At 36.6% G+C, this 24,644-nt stretch overlaps 1 protein-coding gene across 1 annotated transcript in view; it reads left to right on the top strand.

Annotated features, from left to right (window-relative positions):
- The window catches only part of atad2b (ATPase family AAA domain containing 2B), a 222,741-nt gene that overhangs the window by 82,740 nt on the left and 115,357 nt on the right, over positions 1 to 24,644 (top strand). The window contains exons 5-6 of the mRNA XM_039748204.1: positions 670 to 766; positions 6,532 to 6,646. Of these exons, the coding sequence (XP_039604138.1) occupies positions 670 to 766; positions 6,532 to 6,646 (212 nt within the window). The remainder of the gene's footprint in view (positions 1 to 669; positions 767 to 6,531; positions 6,647 to 24,644) is intronic.

Raw genomic sequence — 24,644 nt, 5'->3', positions numbered from 1 at the left:
CTCCAGAACTAAACTTAAGAATGATTAGAATACTAGTCATATCTAAACAAAACATATTTGGTAAATGCCTGCTTATATTTTTTAATAATATTAACAGCAATTACTCCTTAACAAGCCAAACTCTGTACCTTCACTTTTAATGTTTAATTTTATGTTACACTGTATGAGTATAGCTGTGTTGCTAATGTTTTTTTTCTTAACTAAAAATAATTTTATTAGTAATTCATACATTTATACAAACTCTCTTTCTTTCTGGCCTTAGCCCCTTGTTGAATATGCATTGATTCAATATATCGGCACAAATTGCTATTATGTGCAGTAGTTTTGAAGATTAGTTTTGTAGTATATTAATTTTGAAATTGTCACATGACAGGATTGAATATTCTTTCCCAGTATTACATCTTACAAGCATAGCTAGTAAGCAAAAATAAACATTTTTTAATTAAAAACCCAAGAGTGCTTATGAATTCCATCAACTGAAATAATCCAACTATCTCTCTAAATATGTTTGTGTTCAAAAATACAATCTTAACTGTATGCAGTTTCAAATAAAACGTGGTGTTTTTTTTAGAAATTCCATTAATTTATGATGCATTTGTGTCTGATTGGAGATAGCTATTTTATATTCTGACTAGATGAATTTACACAGGGCTGTGTTGTCTTTTACAGTACAGCAGAGGCTGTTCTTCAAGAAATGGACAGTATGAGCAACATCAGACAGAACAGAGAGGTGGAGCGACTAAGAATGTGGACAGATACAGAGTTTGTAAGCATAAAATGAAGACTAATCTAAAATTTGCTGTATGAGTATCTTATGCTTTTTTTTTTACAGAAGTTAGTTCCAAAACACAATTTCTTATCCTTATTTTGTTTTTTCCATGTGGTAAGCCCTTTTGCTGTCTGATATAAAATTGGAAAGACACAGATCTCATGAAATGAGGCTGCTCCACCATAAAAATTGTTTAAAAATTTCAGGTATCTAATTAGAATGCCATCCCACCCCCTGGGTATGTTCCAAAGCAGGTAGGGGTTTTTGGCGTGGCCTGCTTGGGGAGGTCAGACCTTGTCATGCTGGTGAAGGGTGTGTTAATTTGTTTTTGATAACTAGAGCCTATTTTTATTAAAGTGGCATATCAATAGACTTGGCAACAAAAGTGGGCTAAAGTTTGGTGAATAAGATGACCTAGACTAGCATATACACTATATAAATTCAATAGCACATTTGCCATTTAACTCGGCATATTCGTTTTGGAAACATTTTTTAACCTTGAATTTTAGTGCAGGATTGAGGGATGCACATCTTTGAGTACAATATGCTGTTTAAATACAACTACTGTAATGTTTCCAGGGCATGATCCAACTTGCAACCAAGTCCCAGCCTCACTGGGTCACATGTTCTTGGCCTGCACCAAATGAACATTATTCTGGACAAAAATTTTTAATTACCTCTCAGACAGCCTTGGAGTCACAATTAACCTAATCCTAACCCATTAACAGCTGTGTTTGGGGTTCTTCCAGAGGGGCTTAAAGTGGAGAAAGACAAACAAATTGTGATTGCATCCACTACACTTTTGGCACGCAGACTTATTCTGATAAACTGGAAGAACCCAAACTCTCCTCTTTTAAGTCAGTGGGAAACCGATGTGCTATATTATTTGAAATTGGAAAAAATCAAATACTCAGAGGATCCGTACAGACTTTTTTCAAAACATGGCAGGATCTAATCAGTAATATTTTAAAATAAGTTCATAAAGCACAGAGAATTTATTAATTCAGGTATGTTTACAAGCCTTTAATTTCACGCCCTTTGGCTTGCTCTCTCTCTCAGGGTTGGGGATCAATCTGTTCTTAACTCAATTTTTCTTTTTGTAAAAACTTGATTGATTTGTATGGATTGTAATAAAATTAATAAAAAAATATAAAAAAATAAATTATTACAACTACTAAAATGGACAATTTTTCTGTCTAAGGTGCATATTCAGAAGTCAAAATAAAAAATAATGCTTTTCATATGATAGTAATGTAATGATATGCTTGTAATTTCAATATAAATATTGAATCAGTTGTTCACATTGTATTGTTCAGCTCATAATACTGCTTTGAAGCATGAGACAGGGTGCTGTGTCATTGTTCTGCCCTCCTGTATTCAGACTTTGAATTTTATATATACTGTACATATTGGCTTGAATTTATCTGTTTATATATTTATATATAATACAGTTGTTTCAGAAAGTTTTCAGAGGTCTTTTTTTTTGCCCATAAAGACATAGTGAAACCATTTTTTCAAGAAAGTTTGCAAATTTATTAAATCAAAAAAAGAAATAGTTCTTTAATACTCCATCCCTTAATTCAGTACTTTGTTGAAGATCCTTTAGGAACAATTACATCTTTGCCTCTTCTTGGGCAAATCTTGATAAGCAGTTAGACAGTACTTTACAAAAACACATGGCCTCTACACAGTATCACTTTAAATTTTGACGCTGTAAATTGTCTGTATTCTTACATGCATACTTACAGTGCTATGTTTGAAAGCACTCACACAAAACATGTTTTTTCATGATTTTTTATCTATATATGTTTATTACATTTGCTTTTGTCGCTTATTATTTAAATATTTATGAGTTTAGGTAAGAGACAAGAAAAAAGACTCTGGACCCATCTCAAAGAAATGCTGTGATGCATATCAGGACTATGAGCCCTTTAAAGAGTCTGTTATTGATTGCAGAGTGAGAGAGATGCAGAAGCAGGCAATGGGTAGACAAACAAACAACACGGAGTGAGGCAGTGCAGAGCGATACTTCTGCATTAGATCATCAATGTTCAGTATCTCTCCGGTCACTAAGACCTGGGATGTATAATGGTGTTTCTTGAACATTCCATGTATAGCAGGGTTGAGAACGCTCCAAACGCTCAGAAATTTGGCCTGCCAGCAGATGTGCAGCTGGAGAAAGAGCTGCAAAACTGTCTACAAATGGCTGATGCAGACAGTGAGGACCAATAAAACCAAATTACATTGAGTGTGTCACCTTACAAAGAAATACTTCTACATTCCTGCAACTGTTTCCCCATCTGAAGTGGCATTTAGTACAGGTGGAAACATTGTTATATGGCATACAGCATTACTCAAGCCCACTGTGTAGATAAGCTTGTCTTTCTGTTCCACAACCTGTGACAGTTCTCAGAATACTGAATTTGTTTTTTTTATGTGCAGTTTGCACATTTGAAATGCTTTAAGTAGTTAGTATTGTTTTAAAAGAATACTTTATTAAACATAGTGTAAATAAAAGCAAATTCTCTTTCTGGAAATAGTTTTTTTTCCATCCATCCATTATCCAACCCGCTATATCCTAACTACAGAGTCACGGGGTCTTGTCTGGTTAAATTTTGAAATATTGTGCAAAGTTTGCAATACACCTTTTTGATATAGAATAATTTTGCTTTGGAGACATATCTTTGTTAACACACATTTGAATATCAGTAAATCTCATTATGTATTGGTTAAACACGTGATATCGAATTTTGTCAATATCATCCAGCACTAATAGAGGGTATCTATAACTTTCCATCTTTAGGTCTCTCTACACATGTTTTGTTAGGATTTAGGTCTTTAATTGGGCCACTCAAGGACAATCGGAAACTTGTCCTGAAACCACTTCAGCATTCTCTTGGCTGTATGCTTTGGTTCATTGTCATGCCGAAATTTGAACCATTACCTCAGGCTGAGGTCACATGCACTTTTGAGCAGGTTGACTTCAAGGACCTCTCTGTATTTGGGTGCATTTGTCCTTCTGTCAATTCTGATCAATCTCCCTGCCCCTGCTGTTGAGAAGCACCGATATGCCATCACCCCCATGCTTTACCATAAAGATGGTGATTAGCAGTTCTTAGTCTTGCCAGACATCATTCTTGAAATTCTGTCCAAAGATTTTTTTGTCTTATCAGTCCATAGAATTTTTTCTCACGTGCTCTGAGTACTTTCATAGCTGTTAGATAAACTTCAAGCGGCTGCCATGTGCCTTTTACTCAAGAGTGATTTATGTGTGTAGCCACTCTGCCATAAACACCTGATTGATGAACTCCTGCCGAGATGATCACCCTTCTGATAAGTTCTCCCATCTCAGCAGAGGATTTTGGAAGCTCTATTAGTTCTGTTGACCATTGGGTTCAACATAACTTCATTGCGGAGGTCTATGAAGAGTTCTCAGACTTCATGGCTTGATTTTTTGTTTTGATGTGAAGTGTGAATGGTGGGGCACTTTGTACATAGGTGTGAGCTGTTCTAAACTATGTCCAATGAATTCAGTTTGCCACAGGTAGTCTCCTATGAAGTTCTTGACACATATCAAGGGTAACAAAAAGGATGCACCTGGCCACATTATGGTATGTCACAACAAAGGATCTGAATAGTTTTATGCATGAGAGATTTCGTTTTTTGATATTTTTAAGTAAATTTGCAAATATTTCTGATCATTATTGAGTGTAGGTTAATAAATTGTAGAGCTATCCATTTAAAGGTAAAACTACAACACAATAAAGTGAGCAGAAAATGAAGGGCTCTAAAAACTTTCTGACTCCACTGTATATTCATTTGAATAAGTGTGTTTAGATATTACAGTACATTTATTGAGATCTATTATTTGAAATATACACACAGAGAGATTCATACAAGTCAGTGGTACCAAATGTATTTCAATTGTCACTTTCTAGTATAATTCTGTATTACAGTTGCCACATTAATTTTACTAATTAATTTATGTGAAAAATAAAATTCTAATCCATTGTTGCTGAATTTGACATTCAAAGCCTGGGATTTCAGCCAATAATTTATAACAATATGGCAATGAACATAGTGTATCATCAGTAGGTCTAGTAATTGTCTTTTACTTTTTTTTATCCCATCTCTTTCCAAGTATTTTATTAAACCATAAACTGTACTTTGTAGTGAGTATGCACAGTTGTAAATAGAACCAGGTTAAATTAGCTTTTTTCTTAATTTCAGGATTGATTTTTTTGTGTAGTAGTGACAGTAATATTAGGTTAAATTATTGCTAAAATTACATGTTTTTGGAGGCTTTCTAGCTCCTGCCCATGTGTTTTAAGGGACACAGCTGTTTAATTTGGGTGCATTTTTGTTTATTGCCCTAAGCATTTATGACACTAATTGAGATAGATCTATTTAGACATAACATTGTTGATATGTGATATTGATTGGTTCAGATATATAAGTGATGTAGTTGATTTGGATTTAGAGGCATGTACAGCGGTCAGGAGTCAGAAATAGTTACTGGGTTACTAGAGCTGGAGTCTGTAAAAATGTACCAATTCTAATTATAAATTTGTAACATAATGTGTTAACATTTCCAATTTCACATATAGCAATTTAAGTTAAGTATTTTTTAGCCTTTGATAAAAATATAATCTTTTTTTTTAATGTTACTCAAATGTTTGTTACTTGTTTAATAAATAATATAAAAAGCCTTTAAACCCAAACTTTAATAGGATAGTGTGCTAGATAGTAACCTAATGATTCAAATTAGCAGAGATAAAATTCTTTTGTATGTTGTGTGCTTTGAGTCAACATAGGAAATATACTACTGTTCAAAAGCAGGAGTCACCCAGAAATTTCTGTTTTTGATAGAAATTCATTCCTTTATCTAGATATTATTATTAAATTGATTTAAAAATTTAGCAAAGCTATTACTAGTGTGTATAGTGGCCATTACTGCTTGAAAAGACTGATTTTTAATTTGTTATGCACATATTGTTGCAAAGCCCCATTTTAAGAGGCAAATGGGCAAAATTTACTTCAGTGTCCTAATGGTAAACTCATTTAGCTTATTCTTAATTTGTCATGTTTACATGCTAATTGTTTTTGAATTTCCATTAGCATTTTTCAGTTCACATAATTAAATGACCATCTCCTTTGTTTGCACTCACAAAACCGCATTGACATATAGTTGATGTAGATGATTTAAGATTTATCACTTAAATCATCTACAGAAAAAATGGATCTCATAATATTATTTAACCTAGAGAATATATTAGTCCATGAACCGAACCCATAGTGCAAAAATGGAATAATTGCCATTAGTCTTTTCTCCCCAGTTCAATATAATTTTCAAGTCTTCTGAAGAAGTTAATATTGTATTATTCAGTAACTGTATTTTTTTTTTCCGTTACTTTTTTTTATCCCCCCCCACCCCCCAAGACTTTCTTTATGCTATAGAGAATAGAATAATCCCACAAAAAAATTAATAAATTGTGGTCTTTCATATATGCCTAGATTTTAGATAATACAAATAAAGGTGAGATTTGCAACTGGTTTGCAGTTTTAATTAATGCATTAGAATCTCTGTTTTGATATAGTAATTGGGTAGTATACCCTCTAGTATGTACTGTAGTATATTAGAGAGTTGTCAGTGGTGGGTCTCATTAGTGCAGCTATGCTGTCTTGATTGATTGGTAAAAGAAAATGTTTATATGTGTATAGCAATAATTAGAAATTTTGTTTTAATTCCCCTTTGTTTCTAGGAAAACATGGATATGTACTCACGAGTTAAAAGGAGACGGAAGCCACTTCGGAGGCCATCTTTTGGAATTCAGCCTCGTCATGAGGTACTCAGTGAAGCTGAGGGTGAAGAGGAAGGTACAGATGAAATCTTGCACTAATAAATATTCTTTTTTGATAAAGAGCGGTATTTTGTTTCTTATTTTTAGGGCTGCTGTTTGATTAAAAAATGCAATTGTGATTAATCACCCGATTACAATTTTTAATTGAAATTAACTACATTTATATCAAATATTTGTGTATTTCCTTTAAACATATTAATATATTTCAGTAAAGCAGAAATAAACTAAACTCTTGCCTAGGCATATTAAATTATTCTACTTGCACAAAACTTCAATAAAATGCTGTAACAAACAATTGAATGAAGAGTTGGTATTAGTCAACAGCACAAAGTAAGAGACTAGTTTTGGGAAAATGTTTTTTTTTTAAATTAACTCAGTTACATTACTTACACTAGAATAAATATGTAATGTAGTTTTAAATTACAAAATATTTTATATATTGTAATGCATTAAGTACAGTGCAGTACTTTTGCGTAATATTTTCCTGTATTAGAGATATGAAACCCATACTCCTTCAAAATAAATATATTTCCTTGAACACGGAGGATATTCATTACTACTTTATTCCAGGTCAGAATGATGACAAAAACCCAATGCTGTTGTGATGATCATCTCTGGCTCCCTGTGACACTAAACTGGGTGGATTAAATTTACTCATCAGCATATTTAGGAGTAAATGCATACATATACATTTTTTTCAGTCTTTTTCACTTGAAGCTACACGTGTGCTTAACCTCTTGTTCACTAGCTGTCACCAGAAGACTGGTGCTACTGTGTACACAATTTTACAACCCGAGCAGGCAATGTCTTTGTGAGGATTCAACTCACTTAACAGCTTTTGAGTTTTAGGTGCCCATCCTTTCTGTGTGGAAGTAAAGGTTTTCTTTTTTTTTTTTTTTGTACAGCTGATGATAATTGAAATTTGTGCTGCTAGTTTTTCAATTTTAAAATAAATACTCATGAAATGGGACATGCCTCTTCATTTGTACCAGAAAAGATGCAGGTATAGGATAGGTATAGGAGCATTCTTGGAAGGTTGTGGACAATATTATGGTTTTCTCCCCACAAAGGGCGCAAAGGGATATATGTCATCTGCTACCTGCCTGCGTCCTTTAGATTTGCTCACTTGCTAGCACTAGATTGAAAGTGGCAAGAAGGAGAAGGCCAGCAAAGTTTTAAAAAATGTTCTTTTGCCTCTTTTTTGAAGGAGACGTTCATTGAGCGTGCACTACTGCTACCTCATGCGCATATGTGGGTGAGTGGTTAACTTTCTGGTATTAAGGAAACTGTACATCTGTGACTTTGTCCATTGTTGGCTTATAGCGGGACAAGATTAAAAAAAACATTGCTAGAATTCAGTATTCTGTTAGTTGAAGGCGAGTGAAGCATATGCAGTTTAGGTAGACAGAATAGTGGTATGGAAGTTTTGTTTGTCAAGATGGGCTGGGATTCCTTTGTAGCTGTGATCTGCTACTACTATTAATAGACTTGGATTTATTTGGCACTGCTTCATTAACCACGTGTGAAACACAGTCAGATTGAATGGATTAAATTAAAGCATTTAGGGGTTGTGATTAAAAAGAAAATGTAATCACACAACTTTTTAATGTGTTAATCCCACATGTTAATGTTGATTAATTAGCACCCCTACTTATTTTTCATCACTGACACCAAAAGGCCTTCTCTTATTGCTTACTTGATGTTTGTTTCTTGAAGCATACTTCAAGTCTGAAAAAGTATGCTTGGCCTATTTTGTACTTAACAAAATGTGCATGTACAGTATATTAGGCTCTGTTATACAATCAACTTTTAACTTATTTGTTTTTAACCTGCTGCAAAATTTCTTGCAAAGTTATGTTCCATGTCCAGTGAGCCAGCTTCTATTGCCAAGTTGTAGTATGCCTGTGGCCATCCCAGGCCTGACTAGCACTGCATCTGACCCTTACCCTTCACATTTTATGTGCTGTGTCTACACAGTGTTTCTATACAGCTTTCTTGGCCACCAGCAGCTTGTCAACAAACACCATTCTCGGGTTTTATTCTGGTTCTCTGCGATTTAATTTGGAAATTCATGTGAGTCAGTTATACAGTGCCCTCCATTATGTTTGGGACAAAGACATTTTTTCCTTTATTTACACCTCTGCACCACAGTTTAAAATTACAAATCAAACATTTCAAACATGATTAAAGTACACATTGCAGACTTTAAGAATTTTTGCATCTGTTTCAGTCACAACATGTATAAATGACAATACTTTTTATACATGGGCCACCCAGTTTCAGGGCACCATAATGTTTGGGGCATAGCAATGGTCAGTATATTAAAGCAGTCAAATTTAGTACTTGGTTTCATGTCCCTTACATGCAGTGACTCCTTGTACTCTGTGATTCATAGCCATCACATGTGCTGAGTATCTTCTGTGGTTACGCTCTGCCAAGCATCTGATTCAGCCAACTTCAGCTTCTGCTTGTTTTGGTCCTTGTTCCCTTAAGTTTTCTCTCCAGCATATGGAAAGTATGCTCAGTTGGATTTAACGTGGGTGACTGACTTGGCCATTCAAGGCTTTTCCATTTTTTGCTTTGTAAAACTCCTGTGTTGCCTTAGCAATATGTTTGGAATCACTTTTCTTGTTGTTGAATGAAATGCCATCCAGGGAGTTTGGAGTCACTTACTGGAACTTGAGCAGATCAGATGTTTTTATACACCTCAGTATTCATTGTGCAGCTGCCGTCATCAGTTATATTGTCGATGAAGATAGGTGTGCCAGTACCTGTGGCAGCCATACATGCCAAATCCATAATACCCTCACCATAAAGTATAACTTTGGATCTTGGGCAGTTCCTTTTCGTCTCCACACTTTGCTCTTGGAATCACAATGACATAGGTTCATCTTTGTCTTGTCTGTCCACAAGACCTTTTTTCCAGATATCTACAGGTTCGTTTACGTCCTTTTTCACAGACTCATTTAGCCGTCCTGATTTTGTGGCTAACTAGTGATTTTTATCTTGCTGTGTAGCCTCTGTATTTCTTTACTTTCATGAAGTCTTGTGTGGATAGTAGACTGACACATCCACATCTGCACCTGAAGACTTTTAATGATATGTTTTAGAGGGATGTGAAGCTTTTTCTTTACCATAGTGAGGATTCATTAGTCAAAAGCAGTCCCTTTGTAATTAGTGAGTTCACCAGTCCGTTTTTCCTCCTTAATGACATTCCAGTCAGTTGATTTAGGTCATCTTAAGATTTTACCTTTGTCTCTAATTGCTTTATTCTTGTTTTTCAGCCTAATAATGGCTTCTTGACTTTTATTGACACAGCCTCATGTTGAACAACGGCAACTACAGACTCCAAAGGTAGTCTGTAGGTAGAAGCAAGCCTTAAATACCTTATGCGTGCATTAATGAAGCAATGACACACACCTGAGTAATCACAAACATCTGTAAATCCATTTGTCCAAAACGTTATGGTGCCATGAAATGGGGGTGGGGGGAACCATGTTTTAAAATGTACTTTTTACATGGTGTAACTGAAATGTATGGAAATACCTTCAAAGTCTGCAATGTGTGCTTTTTTTATTAATTTTATTGTAATCATTCCATACAAATCAATCAATTTTTACAAAAGTAGGATTGTCAACAAGTTGACCTCCACCCCTGAGAGAGAGAGAGCGCATGGCCAACAGGGTAAACTTAAGACTTGTAAACATACCTAAATTGATGAGTTTGATAAGCCAATAGAGATGAATGGAGAAGAAAAAGGAAATGCAGAAATAATTGCTTCCTCTGTGCTTTAAGAGTTATTCTAAAATATTACTGATCAGTTCCTGCCATGTTTTGAAAAAAATCTGTACAGATCCTCTAACTGAGCATTTGATTTTTTCCAATTTCAAATAGTATAAAACATTGGTTTCCCACTGACTTAAAAGAGGAGAGTTAGGATTCTTCCAGTTTAGCAAAATAAGTCTGCGTGCCAAAAGTGTAGTGAATGTAGTGAATGCAAACACAGTTTGTTTGTCCTTCTCCACTTTAAACCCATCTGGAAGAACACCAAACACAGCTGTTAATGGGTTAGGAGGGATTGTGACACCAAGGCTGTCTGAAAGGCACTTAAGAATTTTGGTCCAGAATGATGTTAATTTGGTGCAGGCCCAAAACATGTGACCGAGTGAGGCTGGGACTTGTTTGCAGCGTTCGCAGATTGAATCTTGCCCTGGAAACATTTTGGAGAGTTTTAGGCGAGACAGATGTGCTCGATATATCTTTGAGTTGAATAATTGTATGCTTTGCACATATGGAGCTCAAGTGAATTCTCTGCATTGCTACTTTCCACTCCTTTTCTGATATATTGATTAAGAGATCTTTTTCCCAGTGTCCTCTTGGATCTTTGAAAGGGAGCGACTGTAAAATAATTTTGTATATTGCAGAGATGGTGTCTGAGTCCTTGAAATTGAGCAATATTTTTTCCAGCATGGACGAGGGTGCAAGATTAGGAAAACCGGGCAGGTTCTGTTTAACAAAGTTCCTAATTTGAAGATAGTGAAAGAAATGTGTAGCTGGAATGTTAAATTTGGAATGTAATTGTTCATAGGATGCAAAGATGTTGTCTTTTTAAAGATCTCTAAGCAAGTTAATCCCACATTTTTTCCAGATATTAAAAACTGCATATGTTTGTGAAGGTTGAAAGAGGTGGTTCTCTTGCAGAGGTGCCACAGATAAAAGCTGCTCCATCTTAAAATGCTTTCTATATTGGTTCCATATTCTGAGTGAGTGAAGCACAATTAGGTTATTAGTATATTGCCGATAACTTGCATTTATTGGGGCACAGAGCAGGGAATATAATATATATTGTCACGCTTGGGTCACAGATTTGCACAGAGACACAGGAGGTCGTAGAAACAAGAAGGATTTTTTTTCAAACACTGCAAACACATGAGCTTAAACGTGCTCCATGACAAGTCGGAGATGACAGTTCTGCTAGGAGCAGAGAGAGATAAAAGCAAACAATCAATTCCAAAACTGACAGGCGCTGCGCAAGGTTTATAAGTCGGCGGAGTACCGCACAAGGCTTGTATTACACTTTATAGTGCAAGAATAAGGAGCAATGTGAGGGTAGTCAGTGTTTCAGGGTTTGTGGTTTTCCCAGGGGCGTCTGTCTCTATTTGGGGTGCGATCAGCCCTCCAGCTCACAATATATATTGCAATGTGCATCATACAGACCAATTTCACTTTTAAATAACAACGTTAAGATACACTCAAAAATCATAGCTAGAAGGATGGAGTAAGTGCTCCCTTTGGTAATATCACAAGATCAAACTGGATTTATCAAAGGTCGACACTTCCAATCTTCGACGCCTGTTTAATGTAATATACTCACCAACAAAGTCAAACACCCCAGAAATATTATTATCATTGGATGCAGGATGCAGGAATGGAAATACCTTTTTACTACATTGGAGAAATTTGGGTTTGCCCCGAAAATTTGTGCATGGGTCAAACTACTGTATACCAATGCAGAAGCTTCAGTTTGTATCAACAACATTTGTTCAGACTACTTTAAACTAGAACGTGGTACCAGACAAGGATGCCCCTTGTCACCACTGCTATTTGCAATTGCCATTGAACCACTGGCGGTTCACTGTCGTAATACAGATCAGATAAAGGGGATTATCAGAGAAGGACTGGAACAGAAAATTTCTCTATATGCAGATGACTTGGTACTGTATATATCAGACCCACAAAATTCTGTGCCTGCAGTCTTAACAGCACTCACAGAATTTCAAAAGATCTCTGGTCTCAGAATTAATCTGAATAAAAGTGTATTCTTTCCAGTGAATTCTCAAGCATATAATATTAGATTAGACACCCTACCTTTTATCATTGCAGAACAGTTTAAATACCTAGGGGTAAACATAAAGCTCTTTATCAACAAAATTTCGCTGTCTGCATGGAAAAAATTAAGCAAGACTTGCATAGATGGTCAACCCTTCATCTCACTCTAGCTGGAAGAATTAACACTGTTAAGATGAATATTCTACATAAGCTACTTTTTGTATTTCAAAACATTCCAATATACATTAGTAAATCGTTTTTTAAACAATTAGATTCAACAATAACCTTATTTATTTGGAACTCAAAACATCCATGTATCCAAAGAGTGACCCTACAAAGACCAAAGGCAGAAGGTGGCATGACTGTACCTATCTTTCAGTTTTATTACAGGGCAGGAAACATACAAGCTATAAAAACCTGGACACAAATAGATGAACATACACAGGCTTGGTCCGCAATAGAAGTAAAATCCTGCAGTACTTCTTTATATTCCCTGCTCTGCACATTTTTCAAATCTGTTTTTTCAGAGAGAGATTACTTTGTCAGATTTGCACCATTTACTGCTGTGAGGTTTCTTTGCATTAGCATAGTGGATTAAAAAAATCTACACCCCCTTGCCAAAATGGCAGGCTTTATGTGGCAGGAAAAAATGAAACCAAGAGAAATCCTGTTAGAACTTATTCCACACTTATTACAAAATTGGAGTCTTTGGGAAGAAGTTGAAATCAAATCATAAATTGTTTAGTGAAAAAAGTAAAATAAATCATACAAAAAACCTGATTTAATTAGGGTGCACACCCCCTACACTAATACTTAGTTGAAACACCTTTTGATTTTATTACAGCACTCAGTCTTTTTGGGTAAGAGTCTATCAGTTTGGCACATCTGGACTTGGCGATTTTTACCCACTCCTCGTTGTAAAATATTTCCAAATCTGTCAAATTATGAGAGCATCTCCTGTGCACAGCTCTCTTAAGGTTTCCCCACAGATCTTCAATTGGATTATGGTCTGTGCTCTGGCTGGGCTGTTCCAGAAAATTGATCCTCCTTTGATGAAGCCACTGCTTTGCTGATTTTAATGCATGTTTTTAGTCATTATCATTCTGAAAGGTGAAGTTCATCTTCAGCTTCCTAGCTGATGCCTAAAGGTTTTGTGCCAAAATAGATTGTTGATTGGAGGTATTCAAGAGACCGTCCACCATGACTAAAGCCCAAGTTCTAGATGAAGAAAAGCAGCCTCAGAGCATGATGCTGCCTCCATTATACTTCACTGTGATTGTGCTGTTCTTCTGATGATATGCTGTTGTTTATGTGCCAAACAGCCTTTTGGAATTATTGTGAAATAGTTCAACCTTGGTCTCATCAGATCATAATGCATTTTTCCACATGATTGTGGGTGACTCTTTGTACCTTTTTGCAGAGTTTAGCTGGGCTTGGATGCTTTTCTTTGTCAGAAAAGGCTTTCGTCAAAAAAAAAGATGGCGGATAGGGAGTAACAGTGGTTTTCACGAGCTCCCGCTCTAGTCAGCCAATTACTTAATTTTGTCATTCATGTAGAACGCAACTTCACGGCTTTGGCTATGCGATTGTAGTATTATGTCTTTGGAATTTTTTTAGCCACAATCTTTTTCGAAAATGCCTTGTACTACAAAGAAAACTGAAAAGAAGGACTCTTCCCTGACCGCGTCACATGATTCTCTGGAACATTGTGAGGGTGAAGCTAGCGACGATCTTGAGCTAAGTCCTGCCATGGCGAAGGCATTTCAACATATGACGGAGACGATTTTGAAAATAATAGATGCCAAACTCGACCCTCTAGCCGAGGTTGTACATATTCATTCTCAACAACTGGACAACTGCAAGGCTCGGCTGGATGAGGCCGAACGTAGAATCGCCTTAGTGGAGAAATTAGCTGAGAGTATGCAAGCCCGTGTTATAACCCTGGAAAGTCAAGTTGTATCACTTACTGAACATATAGAGAACAGAAGACGACGCAAAAATATTCGCATTCTTGGCCTACCAGAGGGGACCGAAGGCTTTAACACGGTGCCATTTCTATAAAAATGGATTCCAGAGTTTCTTTATTTGCAGACGAAAGGAGGCTACGTCAAGATTGATAGGGCTCATCGCACTTTAGCACCCAGACCAAGGTTCAAGGAGAGGCCTAGGCCGATGGTGGTGCGCATGCATAACTTTGGAGATAAACAGAGGATTCTCAATGCAAGTAGAAAGCTGTCCATGGATGGAAATCTACGGTTTGAGAACAGTAAGATATCTTTCTATCAAGATTTCTCCGCCGCGCTGCTCCGAAAGCGCAAGGAATTCGATTCGGTTAAACATCGCTTGCAGGAGATCGGAGCTCGCTATGCAATGTTATACCCAGCTAAATTGCGAGTAACGATTGGAAATATTTCGAAGGTCCTCGGTACACCGGCAGCGGTCTCAGAATTTATTTCAGACGGGCGGCAATTGCAAGAGCTCCTCCGGACAACTCCGCGTTTGAATCTTGAATAATGGACTATTCAAACTAAGTCTTGTGGTGTCTTTTGTGTGCTGAAGTGAGGGATGGAGTGTTTTCTTTCCCCTTTTCATTCGATTTGCGTTTCCTATAGTTTTTGCTGAGCGGAGCGGAAGATGTGTATACGTTTGTTGACTTCTTGGGTGAGTTGTTGTTGAAAGCGTCATGTCTGTTTGGGATTTAAATTCCTTATATGAGAAAGGAAAATGCCTCCTTTTCTTTTTCCTGAGTTCTAATGTATGTTTTATTGCCCAGAAATGTTTGTTTTTTTTTTTTTAACTGTATGCGAAATTTCAGTGCAGAGGATCATATCGACGAGAAGCTTTTGTTTATCTTTATTCGACTTCTATGCTCTCATTACATTAAAATGTATATGTATAGATGGTTAATAGCAATTTAAGAGTTTCTACATGGAATGTAAGGGATTTGCATGGTAAAATTAAAATTCAGAAGGTTTTGATTGGTTGAGTAAAGAGCGTGTTGATTTTGCCCTGTTGCAGGAGACCCATTTGAATGACAAGGAGCATTCTAATCTTAGACATAAGTGGATAGGTCATATTTATTTTTCCTCTTTTACAACTAGTAGTAGGGGGGTAGCTATATTAGTGCATAAAAGTGTACAGTTTAAGATTTTGAATAGTGTTAAAAATAAGCAAGGTTATGATGTTATGGTTAAGGGGTTATTGTTTGGAGAGGAGATAACCCTTTTAAACATATATTCTCCCCCAAACTTTGCTCCTGGGCTTCTCACTAAGGCCTTTTCAGATCTGTTAGACATTGCCTCTGGTGCAGTGATTATTGGGGGGGATTTTAATTGTTTGTTGAATCCTTTATTGGATAGACTCCCTTCAAAAAATTTCCCTCCCTATAAGCAAACTAAAACATTATCTGCTTTGTGTGAAGAGTTAGGTTACATTGACGTTTGCCGTTCTCTTAATCCACTGCGAACAGAATTTACATTTTACTCCCCTCCTCATAAATCATATTCTAGGATTGATTATTTCTTTGTCCCTAGTGCAAATCTGCAATATGTCTCCAGTTGTATTATAAGCAACAATGTTGTTTCTGATCATGCTATGGTAACACTACATATGTTGGTAGGAAGACCTTCAAAATCTACTAAGCATTGGAGAGATAACACATTATTGCTTAAAGAAAACAAGTTTCTTTCATATCTTAATTCTGAATTCAAGATTTTCTAGTCAGTTAATTCAGAGTCAATCGATGATTCATCCCTGCTGTGGGAGACTAGTAAAGCTTACATCAGAGTGTTAGTCATATCATATACTATTATTAAAAAACAGAAACAAGGAGAGAAGCTGGAATGCTTAGAAATGGAACTTAAAAAGGTTACGGAAGATCATGTTGATGACCCTTCTTCTGTTAATTTGGAGAAACTGAGTGTAATCCGTGCCTCTTTAGATTCTTTGTTGTCACAGAAGGCCAATACTAAAATATTATTTTCAAAGCAAAGATTATATGCACCTCTTGCAGCTGTTGTCACGAACGGTATCAGGTCGGACAATTTTTCTTTGTTTCGGGGCACAAGGCAGGGTTGTCCCCTTTCTCTGCTGCTTTTTGCTCTAGCGATAGAGCCACTGGCATTGGCGATTAGGGGGGAGGCAACCATTTCTGGGGTCTCAGTGGGTGCTAAAGAGTATAAAATTTCCATTTATGCTGACGATATTCTGCTTTTTCTTTCAAACTTTGAAACTTCAGTGCCAAGTTTAGTAGATATTATTAGATCATTCGGGAAATTTTCGGGGTATAAAGTAAATCTCTCTAATTCTGTCGCTTTGCATTTAAGAAATCCAAGCACACGTCTGATTAATATGTTTTCCTTTGCATTTACGGTTTCGGAATCTGGTTTTACATATTTGGGAATTAATATAACCCCAATGATTTATCAACTGTTTAAAGCTAATTTTATACCACTGTTGGATAAAATTCAGGAGGATCTAACCAGATGGTCAGATCTTCCTCTTTCTTGGCTTGGGAGGATTGCTGTAGTCAAGATGAATGTAATGCCCAGGCTTCTTTATCCACTACAGATGATACCGATTTTATTGTCGAATAAAGGAATTAAACGGATGGCTTAGTTCATTTATATGGAATAAGCCGAAGCCTAGACTAAAATTTTCTAAATTGCAGCTTTCTGGTTCTTCAGGGGGCTTAGATTTGCCAAACATCAGAAAATACCAATTGGCCTGTCAACTTAAATTCATAGCCGAATGGCTTAAAGAGGACCCTAAGTCTATTTGGTTGGATTTAGAGGCTTCACAGTCACCTTGCCCTCTACAAAATTTATTATTTGTGAGAAGTTTTAAGGTAATTAAGACATTATGTGACAACAGAATCGTATGTAATACGTGGAAGGCTTGGTCTATTATACGTAAAATAGAGGGCAGGGCTGACTTGTCTTCTTCCTTAACTCCCATTTGTAATAATCCAGAGTTTTTGCCTAATCTTTTAGATTCGGGTTTTAAAGTTTGGAACTCTTATGGGATATATAGACTTGATGATTTGTTTGTTGAAGGTTCTTTAATGTCTTTTGAAGACTTGGTTATAAAATACTAGCAAAATACCCGCGATTCGCAGCGGAGAAGTAGTGTGTTAAAGAAGTAATGAAAAAGAAAAGGAAACATCTTGAAAATAGCGTAACATGATCGTCAATGTAATTGTTTTGTCACTGTTATGAGTGTTGCTGTTATATATATATATATATATATATATATATATATATATATATATATATATATATATATATATATATATATACATACTGTACATACACACACCGAACAATTCAGCGCCAGCCATCAACTCACATGCAGATACATAGGTGAAGGGCTTAAACATTTCACTCTTATAGTGCTCCTGTGTAGTATAATTATCTCCTGTACCGTCATCAGTCCACACCTTGAACCTGTCCTGGGATGGGGGACCCAATGCCGCCTCACACGGTGACTGAGCTGCAGCCTATGGACGTATATATGTACATAAGTAGGATTCAGTTAGCGTTGGGAACCCACGTACCAAATTTCTTGAAGATGGGCCCATAAGTAACAAAGACTGTTGAAAAATTTGGAGAATTAGTGACGTTGGAAAGTTCAATATGGCGGCTCACAATGGCATCATACCACCGAAATAAGTACGTACATTGGTTTCGGTTAGCGCAGGGAAGCCGCCTACCAAATTTTGTGAAGATGGGGCCATAAATAAGAAAGTTCAACATGGCGGATGTTGTTGACCGTTATGACCATTACGCATAGAATTTCGAAATGAAACCTGCTTAACTTTTGTAAGTAAGCTGTAAGGAATAAGCCTGCCACATTTTCAGCCTTCTACCTACACAGGAAGTTGGAGAATTAGTGATGAGTGAGTCAGTGAGGGCTTTGCCTTTTATTAGTATAGATAGGCTTCCCAGATTTAATTTCTTTAGATTTCTTCAAATCAGGGATTACATTTTTAAAAGCACTACTCTTATTAGTAATTCCTCCATGTCAGTTATTGAGAAGATTTTGCTGAATCCCCCGTTGTGTAACCAGATTTCGTTTTTTTATGTTAGTCTTTGTTCATATGAAGTGGTGAACACCCAGGACCTTAGAAGATTATGGGAGGAGGAGCTTCAATTGACCATTGCAGAGGAGGAATGGGAACTGGTTTCGATTCAGGCAAATAAGATCTCCATTTGTAATAGGGCCAAAGCTATTCAATTTAGGATTGTGCATAGACTGCATATCACACCCCTTCTTAGAAGCACGTTTGACTCAAGCAATTTACCATTATGTGTTAAATGTAAGGTGGAGGTGGGAGATTATACCCATTTAGTATGGAATTGTCCTGTTATTAGAACTTATTGGTCGAAAGTTATTGTTTGTATGAGCCTTATGTTTGGATGTGAGCTACAGTTGGACCCAGTATGATTGATTTTAGGTCTCCCAGTTGGACAACTGCGGAACAAATTTAACAGACGTTTATTTGATATTTTAGCCTTTGCTGCCAGAAAAATATATTGTTAACTTGGATCAGTGACAAACCCCCATCCTTGAAAGGATGGCATAAGATTATTAAGGAAATGATTCCCTTAGAATCCTTAATTTGTCTTATTCATATGTCTACTGAAGTTTTTCTTCAAGTTTGGACTCCATACCTGGATAATATTGATGTCTCGTTAAGTAATATTTTGAGCTTCATTCATTAATTCACCTCTCTTTTTTTTTTTTTTTCTTTTGGCTAGTATTGTAAAAGATGGGCATTGTCTGTTTGTTTGTTTGTGTGTTGTATTTATTCGAAAAAAAAAAAAAAAGAAAAGGCTTTCGCCTTGCTACCCTACCCTACCCCACAACTCAGACATATGAAGAATATGACTGAATGCTCTCACATGGAGGGAATAACCAGTACTGGATAACTTGCAGATCCTTTAATGTGGCTCGAGGACTCTTGGTAGCCTCTCTGACTGGTTTTCTCCTTGTCTTCTTATCAATGTTTTAGGGACAGCCTTATCTTGGTAGAGTCACTGTTAAGCCATATTTCTCTCCACTTGTTAATGACAGTCTTCACCGTGTTCCATGGAATGTTGAATGCTTTAGATACTTTTTGTACACCTGCCCTGGCTGATATATTTCAAAGATGAGATCCTGCTCATATTTTAAAAGCTCTTTGCAGACCATGACTTTTGGAGTATGTTGCAACCCAAAGGATATCGGGATAATCCTACAGGAACAGAAACACCTTATTTGAGCTCAGTCAGACCCACTTTAATTGATGTTAAGTGTATACTGTTTACTATTTGAGATGAGACTTTTTGTGATTGATGCTGAACATCCACATCCTTGATTATTAAAAGGGGTGCATACTAATGCAACCAGTATTTTATATTTTTTCCCTTTTTCAATAATCAGTTTCTGATTTGTTTTCATCATCTTAGTATAGATTGTAATTTTGCAATAAAGGTGAAATAAGTTCTGACAGGATTTATGTTGGTTTCATTTTATTAATTACAGAAAATCTGTGATTTTGGCAGGGGTGTGCAGTCTTTTTATATATCAGCTGTACATAGGGAAATACTAGCCACTTAGTAACACTTACTGAAGAGTAAAATTTAATGGACCAACTTTTTTTAATGGACCATCATTTTTAGTCATTATTTGTACCACATTTTTTGCTGTTAAAATATACATTTATCATGTTTATACAGCTGTTTTTCTTTCTTTAGTGTGCCAGCTTCACATTCATAATTCATGATGTGTTGTTATAAATATGGATTACCATTGTTGTAATGCCTTATTTGTTTCTTACCAAAACATATACTGTATGACACACACAAATAATAAACACAATACAACTCTTTAAAAAAAGCCGTTAATGTATCCGTTGTTTATCAAGTATACAAGTAAAAGACACATTTTGCTGTTAAGCTAACAAGCCCGATGTTTACTAAACAGCAATTTCAAATTACTCTTTATCTTTTGTTTTTCCAATTAAAAATGTAAACTGTTGTACTTAGCACAAGCTTGTGATCCAAAATAAGACAAACTGTCAATTTTAATTAAAGGACAAAATAAAAAGGTCTGAAATAAAGTAACTTTTCTTGCCATTTGTCAAATTTCAAAGATGACATCTCTGATTCCTTTTCCTAAGTTTATTACTCCACTTTCTTTAATGTAAAGGCTAGTATTCCAGTCGTCTCCCGCTATTTGCTAAAGGCATGCCCTGACTTACTGCTCTTGGTTTATAGTACAGGAATTACACTATCCAAAAAAAAAGCAGTGGCTGAAAAGATTATATTTTGTGATCAGCCAATTTTCCAGTTGAGTCTTTTGTAGAAAGGATTGGCTGATTGAGATTTGTGGCCATTCAGTTGAAGCATCCCTAAAACACAATTATTCAGCACAGTTTCAAGATCATGGAGAGGGAGATGCAAAGTGATGGGCCGTTTATACGAGGAGAGCTGGACAGTGCTGTAGAAGGCCATCAGCCCAGCAGCAGGACCAGTATTTGCTCCTTTGTGCGAGGAGGAACACTGCCAGAGCCCTACCAAATGCACTGGTGTGCATGTTTTTGACCAAAATATGAGAAACAGACTCCACAAGGATGCCATTGGGTCCCAGCATCCTTTAATAGGACCTGTGCTCACAACCCATTACAATGCAGCTCGTTTGGCATTTGTCAGAGAATAACACAATTGGCAGCTCTGCCATTGGCGTCCTGTTGTCTTCACAGATGAGTGCAGGTTCACACTGAGCACATGTGACAGACATGAAAGAGTTTAGAGACACCATGGTGTACTTTATACTGCCTACAACATCCAGGATGACCAATTTAGTGGTGAGCCAGTGATGGTCTGGGAAGGCATATCCTTGGAGGGTCGGAGAGACCTCTACATACCTACATACTAGACAACAGTACACTAATTGCTGTTAAGTACTGGGATGAAATCTTGAGAGCCGTTGTCAGACCTTGCCTGGGGGGGAAACGCAGGCCCAACTGCACCAGCATAACATCCACCGTCTCATCATTAGCATGCCCATGTTTTGTCAGGAGTGCATACCGGTATGTGGAGGCCCTTACACACTACTGAGGCACGTTGTGTTGCTGTGATGAATTTCACACATGTTGGATTGGCCCATGATTTCAGTTTTTGACATTGATTTTTGGTATATGTTGAATCCAACTCTCGGTGAGCTGGTGATTTTGGTTTCCATTGACTGTTGTTATATCATTTAGTTCTCAATGAATTACACAGGATTACTCAGTGAAGATTTCAAGTCCATCCATCCATCCATTATCCAATCCGCTATATCCTAACTACAGGGTCTGCTGGAGCCAGTCCCAGCCAACACAGGACACAAGGCATGAAACAAACTCCGGGCAGGGTGCCAGCCCGCTGCAGGGCGCACACACACACACACACACACACACACACACCCACACCCACACACCAAGCACACATAATATGATAAAGCAATTCTGTATTTAGGCTCTTCAAGCAATGCAGTTATGATTTATAGGAAAGTTGAATCAACTTTGAATGATTGCTTAATAATCTTTATAATATTGCAATATACTGATTATAAGCATTCTGCAGCAGTCTCTGTGAATTGTATACCCCCTGGCTACAGATGCTTTCTACTGCCCCATTGTTTGGAGGAAGTTGTTTAATCACTTCTAATTAAGACGGGAAGATCAGGGGTTTACTTAGTTTTTGTATACAAAACATAATATGATCAAGAGAAAAAAAAAAAGATACAAATGACACTGGAATCACAATCCTGTTGAACTGTAGTTCAACATGCTGCTATTTACAAAGTTCAACATTCAGTATAGGCTGGAAGTACAATGGTAGTTTCCAGCTGTTATATACAAAATGTTTTTTCCTCCTTTTTTTTTTTTTATTTTAAATATATAAAACTTTTGTGCATGTATAAATTTCTTCACCCTTTTGTAATCCTTGTGTTGTTTGGTGTGTGATTATTAACAAGACTTATAAGCAGAATTTTATTTTCTTTGATTTTTCAGTTTGTAATTAATTTCAGATCCAGTATCTGGTAAATGAAGCCATTTTCAACTAGTAGAATTACTCTAAAGTACCACCAAATCTAATTATCCTATTTAGAGTCATGGAGAGCCATTGAAGTGACTATTGCATGCTTCTGTGTGTAGTTTATCCATTTGCTAGGCACACTTCTTCTTATAAAGAGTATGAATGTTTAAAATGATCCATGTATTAGATGGCACCTAATGCCATATTACTTGCTGTCAAATAGTGCATCTTTGTGTATAAAAGTTTGAACCATACACACGTTTACACTGCTATAATCATCTTTCCCTCTTTGGATTTACCACATATGATACTGCTGATTTGCCATCTGGTATAATCTGGTGCCCTGCAATTGTATATTGCCTGACAAGTGCCTTTTTTTGTTTTTCTGTAATTTGTAGAATTACCAAATGCAGTGTCACTTATAAAAGCAACTGCTTTGTGCAAATGAAGGGCAAGACAGTGTTTTGAAAAAATAAGTTGCATTTCATAATACTGTGACGATGTGGGTTCTGGCTCCACACTTCCATGGCTGTTTGGGAACCCTTGAACCCAACACCGTTGATAATGAAACCGAGTGAGCTAGTCAGTGAAGGCAATAATTGAGCATCTGAGCAAGGGGATGGTTAAAAGTGAAACAGTGCTTTTATTAAAAGAAACAATCAAAACAAAAACAGTGTTCCATGTAAAGTGCAGTGCTCCAAATTCTTCATTAAATAATCCATGAAAGGTAAAACGTGGAGGTTAAAATAACAATAAGAAAAAGCAATCCTTTAAAACAAGGTAAAATGTTTCTTACAGGAAGCAGTTTTTTTAAAACAACGACGACAAGCCTGGTGCATCTTTCCTGTTGGCGTTAGTGTCTCTCTTGCACCGCATGCTTCCTCGCTCCCTGTAACCTCCGTCCTATTTTTCTCTTTTTCCTGAACTCGTTCTTTTTTCCATTTTTTCCCCACAACCGACTCGCGCTTTTTAAAATGACGCGGGCCACAGCAGCTGCAGCATTAACCATGGGACAATCACGAATATGGGTAGTTCCTCACCTGTGCACTCGGTGAGAAACGCCCACACCCTACGGATCGCCCCACGGCTCGCTATGGCCCAACGTCCCCTCGCTAAGCCGCGAAAAGTGCGTCGATTATTTATTTAAAATGAATGGCCTTTGCTCAACGAGCTGTGGACCCATAACACCACAAATACCTTTATCTTAATGGAACAAAGTAGTGAGATTACTAATGGTTTGCAACAACACACATTGTTATTAAATAGTGAGAACGAAAAATCTTTAATATTTTTGCGTTAATATTAATTGTGAAAGGTTGAAGTTCATTTGACAATTTGAGAAATATTGCACTTTATTTGGAAGTAAGAATTTCACTACAATTTGTACACTTAACATACTGTAACTACAAATTTCAGAATTAAACTGAATTAGTTTCTTTGTGTTGAAAATTAATCATTCTAAAATTGCACAATTTACATTAATAAGTATTTAAAAAATTTAGAAATTCAGAATAGTCTAAATAATAAATGTACTCTCTATTGAAAAATCCTATAGACATTTACCCTCAAAGTACATGTTTTGTAGAGCTGCCTTTTGCTGCAATAATAGCAGCAAGTCTCTTGGGGAATGTCTCTATTAACTTAGCATATCTAGCCAGGGGATTTATCGCCTAGTCCTCAAGGCAAAACTTCTACAACTCCTTCAAGTTAGATGGGTTGTGTTGGTGTACATCAATCTTCAAGTCATTCCACAGATTCTCAAATGAATTAAATGAGGTCTGGGCTTTGACTAGGCCAGTCCAAGGCTTTCAGATATTTTCCTTTGAACCGCTTTAGCTTTGGCAGTATGTTTAGGGTCGTTGTCCTGCTAAAAGGTGAACCTTCATCCCAGTTTCAAATCTCTGGCAGAATGAATCGGGCTTTGCACTGTATTTAGTGCCATGCAACAAAACAGGACAAACATGAGGGGGAAAATACTTTGCAAGCCACTGCATATATAAACGTATACATTATGTAATAATACTGTATATAAAAGTTGCAGTTTTATTAATTCTCTGACAGTTAGTTATGTTATTAAAGATGGAGGAACCCATGTAATAGAATTATTTGTAGTAAAGTGTA

The sequence above is a fragment of the Polypterus senegalus genome, chromosome 3, assembly GCF_016835505.1.
Source record: "Polypterus senegalus isolate Bchr_013 chromosome 3, ASM1683550v1, whole genome shotgun sequence".
NCBI classification, from domain to species: Eukaryota; Metazoa; Chordata; class Cladistia; order Polypteriformes; family Polypteridae; genus Polypterus; species Polypterus senegalus.
Note: the sequence above shows the minus strand (reverse complement) of the source record. Positions and strands in the feature narration are given on the sequence as shown.